General features: G+C 32.8%; 1 protein-coding gene across 1 annotated transcript in view; it reads right to left on the reverse strand.

The window, feature by feature from the left end:
* The window catches only part of LOC149787276 (uncharacterized), a 53,738-nt gene that overhangs the window by 20,029 nt on the left and 18,278 nt on the right, over positions 1–15,431 (reverse strand). Inside the window, exons 4-7 of the mRNA XM_089977800.1 lie at positions 8,348–8,533; positions 7,283–7,471; positions 4,363–4,578; positions 394–601 (exon numbers count right to left, since the gene is read on the reverse strand). Of these exons, the coding sequence (XP_089833926.1) occupies positions 394–601; positions 4,363–4,578; positions 7,283–7,471; positions 8,348–8,533 (799 nt within the window). The remainder of the gene's footprint in view (positions 1–393; positions 602–4,362; positions 4,579–7,282; positions 7,472–8,347; positions 8,534–15,431) is intronic.

Consider the following 15,431-nt stretch of genomic DNA (forward strand, 5'->3'; position numbering starts at 1 on the left):
GCTGGTTTAGCTGGTGCAATACCGTTATCATCAGTTATTACATCAGCAAGCTGCTTTAGCTGGTACAATACATTTATCAACAGTTATTACCAGTATTAGCTGGTATGATATGTGTATTATTTTATGATGTGATTCATATAGAAACAGAAACTGCATGTGCTATGAAGTCCATATTTTTCTTTCTTATTAAATGCTTTTGTTATACCTATTTTCGTAAATAATTTATGTAACTGATCTGTAAGGATAAATACTGTAAATGGCTTTCTGGGTGCAAATGTTTACTTCAGCACTCTAGAAAATATTATTTGTGAAATTTGGATTCATACTCTTCCTTCATGTCAACACAAATGATTGTCAAGAGCAAACAGTGAAGATCTAGTAAACTAAAATCACCTTTTTGTTTATTGATCTGATCTTCTTTCCACAGTTTTCTGACTCGCTCCTCAAGCTCCCAGCGCTCACAGCAGCCCTTGTAATCAACAAAGTTTGAGAGGAGGAGCTTTTTCAGCTGCTTGATAGATAGACTGTCAATCTCTTTCTCTGAATTTATGTCATCTAGTGTTATCTGAATGGCAATTATCTGGGTCTCTGACTCCTGACTCTGTGAAGAATATTGTTTAAAATTACAGGAAATAAATATTAAATAAACTGCATCTCAGATATGACATATGACATTTTCTCTTCCTTTTTGATTTAAAATGAACCAGTAAACTTCAATTTTCTTTCATATGATACAGCTAAGAATTCTTCACATGTTACTTTGCCATTGTTGGTAGTGGCATTAACTCATTCTTAAAGTTTTGTGCAAGCTTATAACTCTAAAAAGAGTATTCCCACCAATCAAACAACAAGTTTCTTTATCAGGATATTACACATGATACATACATATACAACAAAATTTGCTGGACCTAGTTTTAGATGTTGGCCCAAATACATAAATCTCAGGTCATAAAGGAGTCAGATAATGTCTTGAAATGTATGAATTTGAATCCTTGTCTGGTAATGTGCACTATTCTTCCATGACATTTTACGTCATGTGGACCCTAAGGAAAAAAGGTGACTTGTGGGGATTTATGTAGTGAATCATATGGTGGGAGGAAAATATGATGGAAAGTGGCAAAAGATTCCTAAAGTGATAAGTCAGTCTTGAGTTCAAATCCTGGTCCAGTCATGCATAATTCTCCATCGTGAAACAAGAAAGTCAAACACAATATAATCAAACATACCGTAAAGGTAATCTGTATTAAGGCAATCTGTACTAAGACAATCTGTAGTAAGGCAATCTGAATTAAGGCATTCTGTATTAAGGCAATCATTATGTATTAAGACAATCTGTATTATTAAGGCAATCTGTATCAAGACAATCTGTATTAAGGCAATCTGTTTTAAGGCATTTTGTATTAAGGCAATCTGTATTAAAGCAATCTGTATTATTAAGGCAATATGTATTAAGGCATTCTGTTTTAAGGCAATCTGTTTTAAGGCAATCTGTATTAAGGCATTCTGTGTTAATGCAATCTGTATTAAGACAATCTGTATTATTAAGGCAATCTGTATTAAGGCATTATGTACTAAGACATTCTGTATTAAGGCAATTTGTATTAAGGCAATCTGTACTAAGGCATTCTGTATTAAGACAATATGTATTATTAAGGCAATCTGTATTAAGGCAATCTGTATTAAGGCAATATGTATTGAGGCAATCTGTACTAAGGCAATCTGTATTAAGGCAATCTGTATTAAGGCATTATGTATTAGGGCAATATGTACTGAGGCATTCTGTACTAAGGCAATCTGTATTAAGGCAAGCTGTAGTATTAAGGCAATCTGTATTAAGGCAATTTGTATTAAGACAATCTGTATTAAGGCAATCTGTATTATTAAGGGACTCTGTATTAAGGCATTCTATTTTAAGGCAATCTGTATTAAGGCATTCTGTATTAAGGCAATCTATATTATTAAGGCAATCTGTATCAAGACATTCTGTATTAAGGCAATCTGTTTTAAGGCAGTCTGTATTATTAAGGCAATCTGTATTATGGCATTCTGTATTAAGGCAATCTGTTTTAAGGCAATCTGTATTAAGGAATTCTGTATTAAGGCAATTTGTATTAAGGCAATCTGTACTAAGGCATTATGTATTAAGGCAATCCGTTTTAATTAAATCTGTATTATTAAGACAATCTGTATTAAGGCAAGCTGTAGTATTAAGGCAATCTGTATTAAGGGATTCTGTTTGAAGGCAATATGTATTAAAGCAATTTGTATTAAGGCAATCTGTATTACGACATTCTGTATTCAGGCAATCCGTATTAAGTAATATCCTGCATAAACATTATTATTTATATGATGTCTACAACTGAAATAGAGAGGACAAGAACCTGACTTATGAAGCTACTTTTTCTTTCTATCTTTCACTGAGTTCATTGCCTGATACAAGTAGTTGCCTGACACAGGTTTTATTGTAATGTAGTTTATAGCTTATGGTAGCCTATTTATAAGTATCTGAGCCAAGAGTTCCAACTTAGTGAGACTGTTCTCATTTATAAATAAATGGGCCATGAATTAGAATTCTGACTGGATAGTGAGATATACAACATTTTTATCTCTGCAATACCAAATTAAAAGGTTTTGAAAATTTTGCAAACTATTGCAACAAGGAAATCAACAGGTCTAGATAATGTTGGTCTATGTCTCCTGAAGGCTGCTGCAGATATAATATCTGACAGCAAAGCTTACATATGCAATCTAAGCATATCCATCATGTTTCCTCAGAAATGGAAATTGGCATAAGTTACCCCCCCCCATTTAAAAGGCTGGCATCAAAGATGATGTCAACAAGTAAAGACCCATATCTATCTTGCCAACTCTGTCCAAACTACTTAAAAACATGTTGATGACAATCTTTTGATGTTTCCATCAACCTATAACTTAGTTCACCAAAACGAATCAGGACAATGAGAAAACTGTGAGACAGCTTAGATCACCACTGTGAGACAGATGGATTACTGCCTTAGATCAAGGAAAATTAGTTGGATCCTTACAAGTTGATTTTAGAAAGGCTTTAGACCTTTTTGATCATAATATTCTTATATAAAAAACTGAGCATTTATCAATGTGAGAATTCACCGATTGATTGGTTTACATCACATCTAACAAAGAGAAAACAGTGTGTTAAAACAAATAGCAATGTTTCTAAAGAAGAAACAGTTACATGTAGAATACCACATGGATCAATTCTAAAATTGTCTTTATGACTGTGGATTGAATTTGAATCATAGACATGGTTTTCCAGCTTGGAAATTGCTAAACTTGCTGACAACTTAGAATGTGTTATAGAGGAGACTGGCGTACATCCTGACTTTATTATTGTACCTTAGTTATTTATATAATGTTGTTTACTTGAAAATTGCCCACACATCTGAAGCAGAATCATTCTTATTTTGTGTTCAATTTTTGATTTGGGTGGATTAATTTATTCAAATTATGATTCACTGGAATTACAAAGTGCACAATAGTATTCTCACACTGGAACATTAATTTGGAATCACTGTGAATTCAGACAAGGATTTTTTGGAATATATTATTGTGATACACTAAAAGACTTAGCAAATCATCCACTCCAGGCCATTGGCACAATAACATGTTCAAGACTACAGGCACATCAACACATTTGATATCAGAAGTTTTTTGGAATACTGCTGGAATTCAACTGGAACTTCTTACATTTGCACTTGTGATAGAACTTTTAGGACTATAATTGGGATTTAATCCACTTTACGGTAAGCACTTTTTAAGTATTCACTTTGTATTTTAGGGAAATAAATTATTTGTTGAATATTACAAAACTTGTTGGCTTTTGCTCATTTCTGTTACTCAGTTTAAGACCATAGAGTTGTAACAAATACATCATAAAGTCAATTCAAGTCTGTGGTTATTTAGCAAGATAATGCAATATCTATCAACTAAACATATGTTAATATATTACAAATGCTATATGGAACCATACCTAGACTACTGTAATGTTATCTGGGGAAACACTTGTAGCAAGAATATTAAAAAATTATTCCATTTTCAAAAAATAAAAATTGCAGACTCATCTTAGATAATGCTGAAAACATCCCAAATGCAGTGAATGATATTTAAATGCTAACAGTAAGTGAACAAATATTTTTGAGGAAGGCTAGATTTTTGCACAAAATTTCAAACAATATGGCTCCATTAATTGTGTCACCCTCTTCAGATAAAGTTATTACTATTATTATTATCTATAAGTAACTTGGCTATGACTTAGAATTCTAACTTGTATAGCAAGATTGTCTCATCAACACCTATAATTTATGTTTTAAATTTGTGACTCACAGTGTCGTTTTTTGTATTGTCGCTCTGGCTGCTTTGTGCTACCTCCTGCTTCCATTCCTGCCGGAGAGCTTCCAGTAATAATTCTGTCATTAATGCATGGTGTTGTTGCTGTTCCCCTTGTTGGCCATTCAGACATTGTTGCTCCTGGTTACTCTCTCTCATAGCTGAAGGATCTGTCTGTTGGTTCCTCTCACTGTCCATCTGGCTGCTGCTAATCTGGAATAAAACATGCCAATGTTAAAAGAAAATTAAAAGTCTGAATGGTCAGCTTCTTTGATTCTTAATTTCTTAATTAATTTCTGTGTTTTTATGATCCTTTATTTTTTTGTAATCATCAATTGATAATAATTGTAATTATCTTTATCTCCTTTAAAATTTGTACAGTGGACATAGTATTCTGAATTAAATTTTGTACAGTGGACTTTCAATTCTGAATTAAATATTGTACAGTGGACTTTCTATTCTGTATTAAATATTGTACAGTTGAATTTCTATTTTGAAATAAATGTTGTACAGTGGACATTCTATTCAGAATTAAATATTGTACAGTGGACTTTCTATTCTGAATTAAAAATTATACAGTGAAATTTTTTATTCTGTATTAAATATTGTACAGTGGACTTTCTATTCTGAATTAAATATTGTACAGTGGACTTTCTATTCTGAATTAAATACTGTACAGTGGAAGTTATACACTGAATTTAACATTGTACAGTGGGCTTTCTATTATGAATTACAGTTTGTACAGTGGATGTTCTATTCTGATTACAGTTGTTCAAATAATTATTCAGGAAGCAGCTATAAATTACAGTTATTTTTTTATGTATATCAATGTCAATTTATATATATATCTATCTATCTATTATATATATATATATATATATATATATATATATATATATATATATATATATATATATATGTTAATGTCAACTTTTATGTATATTAATGCCAATTTTTTATGTATGTTGATATCAATCTTTAGGTACATTAATGTCAATTTTTATGCATATTAATTATCAATTTAGATGTATATTATATAAATTTTTATGTATCCAGTTTTTTATCTACCCATGTGTCATGCTTCAAATATGCAAACTTTTCTGATTTGACGGACGAAAATCATTCTGGGTACATAAATTGACACACCCCAATATTATGTTTTGCTGATTAACACAAAATTAAGGTTTGGTCTAACTACTTTAATGGCTAGATTATAATTATCCCAAACAGGGAAAACACACACACATCAGTTTCTCACACTAATGTTATCATAATACATAAGGTTACAACTGACTGTGGAGCTATAGGATGTCAGAACCATATAATCACCACACCCAAGAAAGTGGTGGAAAATAAACACATGATTTTAAAGTGATTCTCATTAGAAACAATAATTTTATGTGCAAGTTTGTCATGCAGTGAAGCAACACTTTCCATTTGCTCAGTTTGTATGCCTTGCATTGTTCCAAGATACTGTCAGCATTTGACTGAAATGGTACCCAAAGCAAAAAATATTTAAGATAGATGCAAAACAAACAAAATTATCTTTTGGACCACGTTTATGACTGACTGATGATAATAGTATTGTTATCTGACCAGTGGAGCCTTCATTATAATGGTTACTAGTAAGATAAAACTTAATTTGTGCAGCAATGGTTGAAAACACAGCTGGCTATGTTTTCAAAAAGAAGCTAAGTCAAGTGAAGAATGTGAGAGTGAAGACGCCTTTATGTTTTGCCATATATGTGCTGAGACTAAAAAAACCTCCATGACCAAATGTGCAAAACAACATTAATTTTAGAACAGTACATGAGCAAAAACCCCAATAACTTTCAGAACAGTACATGGGCAAGGCATCCTGGGTTGCCAGAACACAAATTGCTGATTGAAGGTCCACAACACCAGACAGATTTGAATGCAGTTTTACAAAACCATTCTTCCAAACAAGACAGCTGTGAACATGTAACTTAAGTGTGTACATTGGCTGAGTGCAGAAGACATCCCTTTTTTAAAATACAAATCTCTTCTTAATTTAATACATGACTTAGCGGCTGAAGAAATTGATGCCATTGGCATTTTGAAGAATTCTGCCAATCAGTATGTCTTGGCTACTACCTGTTCAAAGTGACTTGAGAGCCTATCAAATGTTGTTGAGGACAATCTTATATGTGACCTGCAAAATTCGTCATTTGTGACAGCAATGGCAGATGAAAGCACTGACATAGCCAACAATAAACGTCTTGTCATGTATGCTCATATTATTTCTGATGACATGAAACCATCAACAAGACTTTTAACAAATATAGAATGTTTAGATGCTTCTGTCAAGGGAATAGCCTTATTGGCTTTAGTCACATTATATAGCTAATATTTTTGTTATGTATTTAAACAATATAATTTTTTTCTCTTCGAACTACTGAAAACTGATCATCAGCTAGAATAAGACTCGTAGATTTGGATTCTGACTCACTATTTTTTGCCTTGATGAGTCAAATGACTTACATGAATTCATTTGTAGATAGAACACTGGTATATTGATGTCAATTATTATGTATACTGATGTCAACTTTATATGTATATTAATGTCAATTTTTATGTATACTGATGTAAATTTTATTTATTTTAATGTCAATTTTTATGTATATTAATGTCAATTTTTATGTATATTGATGTAAATTTTATCTATTTTAATGTCAATTATTATGTATATTGATGTCAATTTAGATGTATATTGATGTCAATTTTATGTATATTAATGTCAATTTTATGTATATTAATGTCAAATTTTATGTATATTAATGTCAATGTTTATGTATATTAATGATTAATAATGTCGATTTTTATGCATATTAATGTAAATTCTGCATGTATATTAATGTCAATTTTGGCATTGTTTCTTTTGGCCGATTTCTGCTACCTCCCCCTGCTGTTGCTGCCTCTGAGGTTCAGGTAATAATTCTCCTGTCATCTGCACATGTTGTTGTTGCAGTTCCTGCTGTTGGTCATTCAGACATTCCTGCTGTTCTTGTTTTTGCTGGTTACTCTGTCTTATAATTGAAGGATTTGTCTGTTGGTTCCTCTCACTGCCCATCTGGCTGCTGCTAGTCTGAAAAGAGACATGAAGACCAATGTGTTATGTATATCTACACCGTGTGTTTAAGTTTTGTCCATGATTAAGGGGCTGCACCTACCTGACTCTTGTCATAATTTTAAGAAGTAAACAAGATGTTTACTTAGGTTTGAGTTGAAGACCTGACCATGTTTATGTGTTAGTGTTTTTTTTCCAGAAAATCTATTGTGTTTCAGTCAAGTGAAGTTTGTATATAAAGGGGTTGGTAAACAATTGTTTTATGATCAGTCTGTTGAATCCCTTACAGCTTATAAATGTTCAGATATAATGGAAAGGAAATATTTTTTAAAATTATTCACAGGATGTACAAAGTGCTCATTGGCTTTTTGGACTAATACATTACTCTGGGATTATAAAGGACCCATTTAAAAACATTCTGGATTATATCACTGTGGTACATTAAGATATTCAAGACTATTGGAATTCATCTGCAACATTCTATATTTTTGGATTTGTCATAGGACATTGAGGATTATCTGGAATTTAATTCACAATACTGTCATTTGAACTTTCACTTTGTATTAAAGGGAAATAAATTATTTGTTTATTTTACTAAACTTGATTTTACTTTCTTTCTGTTTCATAGTTTTAAGACCTAGAGTTGTAACACAAGACAGAAAAAAATCAAGGGTTGAATGTTAAGATTTCTTAACATAATAATTTTTATGCACAGCATTAATTTATAATATTCATAATTATTTTTTTTTCCTTTAAGTTTTAGCGCAGTGGACTTTGTACTCTTCTTAAAATTATGAAAATAGTCGTATTAAGGAAGAAACTATAAATTATAATTATTTCTTAAGGTATATTTGTGTCTTTTTTTCTATTATCTCTCTGGCTGCTTTCTGCTACCTCCTCCTGCTCTTGCTGCCTCAGAGGTTCCAGTAATAATTCTCCTGTCATCTGCACTTGCTGTTGTTGCTGTTCCCACTGTTGGACATTTAGACACTGCTGCTGTTCTTGTTGCTGGTTACTCTGTCTCATAGTTGAAAGATCTGTCTGTTCATTCCCCTGACTGCCAATCTGACTGCTGCTAGTCTAGAAAGATGATGACCAAGGTGTACATTTTTTTTATGTAATGCAAATAACTGTAATTAAGCATTAATATGCAACTAATTGTAATTAAGTATGAAGGTCCTTATTGAAGAAAGTAAAACATTTAACTTGTCTAATTTACTCATTAGTACTCTGAACCTCAAGAACTGTCATCAATATATGAAACACTTTGGGTGCACTGTGTAAGTTTTTCAAAAATTGTTTTTATATGATGTAAAATAAAGCTCAAAGTTCTCAATTTCAGAGACAGGTTTTTACTAATTCTTAACTAGTATAATATATCCAACGCTGCATATCCAAACTATGCCTGACTCTGTGGAAAATGTTGTAACACTGTATATCCAAACTATGCCTGACTCTGTGGAAAATGTTGTAACACTGTATATCCAAACTATGCCTGACTCTGTGGAAAATGTTGTAACACCGTATATCCAAACTATGCCTTAGACAAATGGTATTGGATGCTCAATGCAGTCTTAGACAGGCATGCCCCAATTAAAACAAAAAAGGGTTAAACACCAACACCCACGTGGATTACCCCTGAGATCAATGAGAATAGGTACATAAGAGATAATTTCCACAAGAAAAAAGACATGAAAAGCTGTAGAAAGTGGAGGAATAAAACTAAGCACCTGATAGATAAGGCAAAAGAGAACTATTATAAACAGGCTATTGATGAAAGTAAGAATACCAAGACATTTTGTAAATGTTTAACAATTTCTTCATAAGTATCTCCAGTAACAGTATTCAGAACCAGACTAACACACCAATTGAACTTGATGCTCTTCTATTATTTATAAGAGCTACAATTCCTGATGATAATTATTTTTCAGTAGCTAATGTTAGTGAAGCTGATGTTTTTGATATGCTAATTAAGGTGAATATTAATAAATCCTCTGGATTGGATGGGACTCGTCCACAAATTCTTAAAATTGCTGCATCAGTAATAACAAAGTCACTAATGCATATCATAAACTTAAGTATAATGAGTGGTAATTTTCCAGAAACACTGAAATGTGCAAAGGTTACACCTATCTTTAAGAAAGGAGAAAAGGAGGATCCAGGGAATTACAGACCAATATCAATTCTACCTGTATTGTCAAAATTATTTGAAAAGCATGTAGGCATTCAGGTCTATAAATTTTTCGAAACATACTCTCTATTTCATAAAGCACAATCAGGATTTAGAAAGTACCACTCATGACAAACAGAACTTGCCAAATTAACTGATCTTTGGCTGAAGGAAATGGATAATGGACATATGACTAGGAGTGTTTTCCTTGACTTTAAGAAAGCCTTTGATCTTGTTGATCATGAAATTCTGCTGCAAAAGTTGAACTGCAACAGGCTCAACAATCCATCTTTAAACTAGTTTAGATCATACCTAAACCAAAAGACTCAACAAGTAAGCATTGGCAATATTAGCTCTCAAACTCACACAATTCATTCAGGGGTCCCTCAAGGCTCAGTTTTGGGCCCTCTCCTCTTCCTTATCTATATCAATGATCTACCATTAAATAATGAATCCACAAATACAGATTTGTTTGCAGATAATGCAACCTATACATCTAATTCTGATACTGAAGTTATCCAAATGAGACTATACTCTGGCCTTATTAGAATCCAAAACTGGGCACAACAAAATAGGATGGTAATCACAAAAGCTACATATGTCAGGGAACCCATAGCTACCTCTTGCAATAAATAATCATCCATCAGAAAATGTCAAACATGAAAAGCTTGTAGGTGTGTCTGTAGATAACAATTTTTAATGGAATGACCATATTGATAAGCTTTGTAAAACACTATCATCCTAAATTGCCCTACTCAATGGAATCAAGAAATATTTACCTATGGAAACTTGAAATCTATGCTACAAGTCATATATTCTTCCAACAATGGTTTACTGTTCAAATGTATGGGGAAACTGCTAAATCTGAGCTTAACAGTATTTATAAACTTCAGAAACGAGCAACACGTGTAATTATAGATGCATCTGTTGATCATCCCTCAAAAGCATTATTTACAGAACTCAAATGGTTCACAATATATGACTGGATAGATTTTCACTAGGCAGTTCTTTTATATAAATGTCTACATGGAACTGCACCAGAGTATCTTCAGGACTTATTCAGGCTTTTATCAACACAATACCAGCTGAGATCAATGTCATCTTCTAGCACCAAAACCAAGAACAGAGCAATTTAAAAAGAGCTTCCAATACTCTGGTACAGTTCTGTGGAACAAGCTTCCACTACATGTAAAATCTGCTGAACATATTAGAGTATTTAAGAAGAGATATCATGAGCATGTACGTATTTCTAATAGATAATGGAATTTAGAATTTTAATACTAAACATGTTATATAAACAGTAATTATTGCTATCTTCATATAATGTGCATTGTTATATTCTCCTTAAGAGGGCCTCAATGGAGAATAGTCCTTGACTAAATGAGTCACCCTCTATAAATAAAGCATTATTATTATTGTTATTATTATTATTATTGCTAATTCGGTAAAATGTTGTAACACTGTATATCCAAACTATGTCTGACTCTAGGGAAAATGATGTAACCCTGTACATCCAAACTATGTCTGATTCTGGGGGAAATGTTGTAACACTGTACATCCAAACTATGCCTGACTCTTAGGAAAATGTTGCAACACTGTACATCCAAACTATGCCTGACTCTAAAGAAATTAGGTAACACTGTACATCCAAACTATGCCTGACTCTAGGGAAAATGTTGTAACACTGTACATCCAAACTATGCCTGAATATGGGGAAAATGTTGTAACACTGTATATCCAAACTATGCCTGACTCTGGGGAAAATGTTGTAACACTGTACATCCAAACTATGCCTGACTCTGGGGAAAATGTTGCAACACGGATAATTTGTATGTGTCTCTATGTGTCCCCTTTGAGTAGAAGTATTAGTGTCAACTCCAATTAGTATACAAGTAAAAGTGTACAAGTATTAGTGTCAAGTCAAATTAGTATACAAGTGCTTAAGTGCCATGTCGAATTAGTGTACAAGTATTAGTGTCATGTCAAATTAGTATACAAGTATTAGTGTCATGTTCAATTAGCATACATGTGGTAGTGTTATGTCAAATTAGTTCACAAGTGCTTTTTGTGCCATGTCCAATTGTTACACAATTATTAGGGTTATGTCCAATTAGAATTAAGTTATTAGTGTATTGTCCAATTGGCATACAAGTGCTAGTGTACTGTCCAAGTATTAGGGTCATGTCCAATTGGTATACAAGTATTAGGGTCATGTCCAATTAGTATTAAAGGATTATTGTCATGTCCTATTGGTATACAAGTAATAAGGTCATGTCCAGTTTGTATTGAAGTATTAATGTATTGTCTGATTGGTAAACACGTTTTAGTGTCATGTCCAATTAGTATACAAGTATTAGTGTAGTGTCCAATTGGTATACAAATATTATTGTCATGTTCAGTTATAATTAAAGTATTAGTGTATTGTCCAATTGGTGTACAGGTGCTAGTGTCATGTCCAATTAGTATTAAAGTATTAGTATATTGTCCAAGTGGTATACAAGTATTATCTGTGTCATGTCCAATTGGTATACAAGTGCTAGTGTCATGTCCAATTGGTATACAAGTATTAGTGTCATGTCCAATTGGTATACAAGTATTAGTGTCATGTCCAATTGGTATAAAAGTATTAGTGTCATGTCCAATTGGTATACAAGTATTTGTGTCATGTCCAATTGGTATACAAGTGCTAGTGTCATGTCCAATTGGTATACAAGTATTAGTGTCATGTCTAATTGGTATACAAGTATTAAGTGTCATGTCCAATTGGTATAAAAGTATTAGTGTCATGTCTAATTGGTATACAAGTATTAGTGTCATGTCCAATTGGTATACAAGTATTAGTGTCATGTCCAATTGGTATAAAAGTATTAGTGTCATGTCTAATTGGTATACAAGTATTAGTGTCATGTCCAATTGGTATACAAGTATTATTGTCATGTCCAATTGGTATACAAGTATTAGTGTCATGTCCAATTGGTATACAAGTATTAGTGTCTTGTCCAATTGGTATACAAGTATTAGTGTCATGTCCAATTGGTATACAATTATTAGTGTCATGTCCAATTGGTATAAAAGTATTAATGTCATGTCTAATTGGTATACAAGTATTAGTGTCATATCCAATTGGTATACAAGTATTAGTGTCATGTCCAATTGTTATACAAGTATTAATGTAATGTCTCTCAAACCAATATAAGGTTATAGCATGGAAATCTCAACAGATTCTAAGTTTAAACTTAAAGGCATTTCCTCTGCACCCAGTTTCCAAGTGGCAGCATTTCCCTTGCACCAAGGGCATGACCCAGTGTTTGTATGATGTATATGACTGATTTTATCATCTTTTGTTCTTCAAAACTATATGTGGTCATACAGTGGATATCTCAACTACTTTCAGGTTCTGACCCAGGATCTGTATTTGATATGTCTAATTTTATTTCATCTTGTCCTCTAAACCTATATACGGTTATGGGGTGATGATCTCAACATCTTCCAAGTGGCAGCATTCCTCCCATAACGGGGTAAAGAGCTGAGGATGTGATCCCCATAAAGTACATAACAGCCCTGATGATACACACCAGCTTTCAGATACACAACAACATCATTTACAAAACTGCTTGTGATTTTAAAGAAAAACTCCCCATTCTCCTAGCTCCATCACCAGGGATGACATCAAAATTTTAAAATTGTTATACAATTTACTGACTACCTCCAATCACACCAGAAACTTTAAAGTCTGTATCTTCAATCATGTAGTAGATGTACTATATTACTAATAGACAGAAGAATAGATATACGAAAAACTACATTTTTAATAGACAGATGGATAGGCAGAAGATACACAATATTACTAACAGAGTAAAAGATTGACATAATATACACTAATAGAGAGATGGATAGACAGAAGATACACTACAATACTAACAGACTGAAGGATAGACAGAATATATTCTACATTACTAATAGACAGAAGGATAGACAGAAGGATAGACAGAAGATACACTGCATTACTAATATACAAATGGATAGACAGAAGATACATTAAATTGTTAATAAACAGAAGAATAAACAGAAGATACACTATATTACTAACAGTGAAGGACTTACAGAATATACACTACATTACTAACAAACAGATGGATAGACAGAAGATAAACTACATTACTAATTGACAGAAGGATGGACTAAAGATACATTGCATTACTAATAGACAGAAGATAAATTACATTGCAAATAGACAGATGGATAGACAGAAGATACCCTACATTACTAATAGACAGATGGATTGTCAGAAGTTACACTGCATTACTAATAGAAGATACACTACATTACAAATAGACATAATGATTGACAGAATATACACTGCATTACTAACAGACAGTGGATACACTAGTACATTACAAACAGACAGAAGTATAGACAAAATATACACTGCATTACTAATAGACAGATGGATTGAGAGAAGATACACTGCATTACTTATAGACAGAGGATACACTACATTACAAATAGAAGAATAGATAGAAGATACACTGCATTACTAATAACAGAATGATTGACAGAAGATACACTGCATTACTAACAGACAGAAGGATAGACAGAAGATACACTACATTACAAATAGACAGAAGGATAGACAGATGATACACTACATTACTAATAAACAGAAGGATGGACAGAAGATACACTACATTAAACAGACAGAAGGTCAGACAGAAGATACACTACATTAAACAGACAGAAGGACAGACAGAAGATACACTACATTAAACAGACAGAAGGATAGACAGAAGATACACTACATTACTAATAAACAGAAAGATGGACAGAAGATACACTACATTAAACAGACAGAAGGATAGACAGAAGATACACTACATTAAACAGACAGAAGGACAGACAGAAGATACACTACATTAAACAGACAGAAGGACAGACAGAAGATACACTACATTAAACAGACAGAAGGATAGACAGAAGATACACTACATTAAACAGACAGAAGGACAGACAGAAGATACACTACATTAAACAGACAGAAGGACAGACAGAAGATACACTACATTAAACAGACAGAAGGACAGACAGAAGATATACTACATTAAACAGACAGAAGGATAGACAGAAGATACACTACATTAAACAGACAGAAGATACACTACATTAAACAGACAGAAGGACAGACAGAAGATACACTACATTAAACAGACAGAAGGACGGACAGAAGATACACTACATTAAACAGACAGAAGGATAGACAGAAGATACACTACATTAAACAGACAGAAGGATAGACAGAAGATACACTACATTAAACAGGCAGAAGGATAGACAGAAGATACACTACATTAAACAGGCAGAAGGACAGACAGAAGATACACTACATTAAACAGACAGAAGGATAGACAGAAGATACACTACATTAAACAGACAGAAGGATAGACAGAAGATACACTACATTAAACAGACAGAAGGATAGACAGAAGATACACTACATTAAACAGACAGAAGGATAGACAGAAGATACACTACATTAAACAGACAGAAGGATAGACAGAAGATACACTACATTAAACAGACAGAAGGACAGACAGAAGATACACTACATTAAACAGACAGAAGGACAGACAGAAGATACACTACATTAAACAGACAGAAGGATAGACAGAAGATACACTACATTAAACAGACAGAAGGACAGACAGAAGATACACTACATTAAACAGACAGAAGGATAGACAGAAGATACACTACATTAAACAGACAGAAGGATAGACAGAAGATACACTACATTAAACAGACAGAAGGATA

The sequence above is a fragment of the Sinohyriopsis cumingii genome, chromosome 12 (genome assembly GCF_028554795.1).
Source record: "Sinohyriopsis cumingii isolate HCF-2022 chromosome 12, ASM2855479v2, whole genome shotgun sequence".
Lineage (NCBI taxonomy): Eukaryota > Metazoa > Mollusca > Bivalvia > Unionida > Unionidae > Sinohyriopsis > Sinohyriopsis cumingii.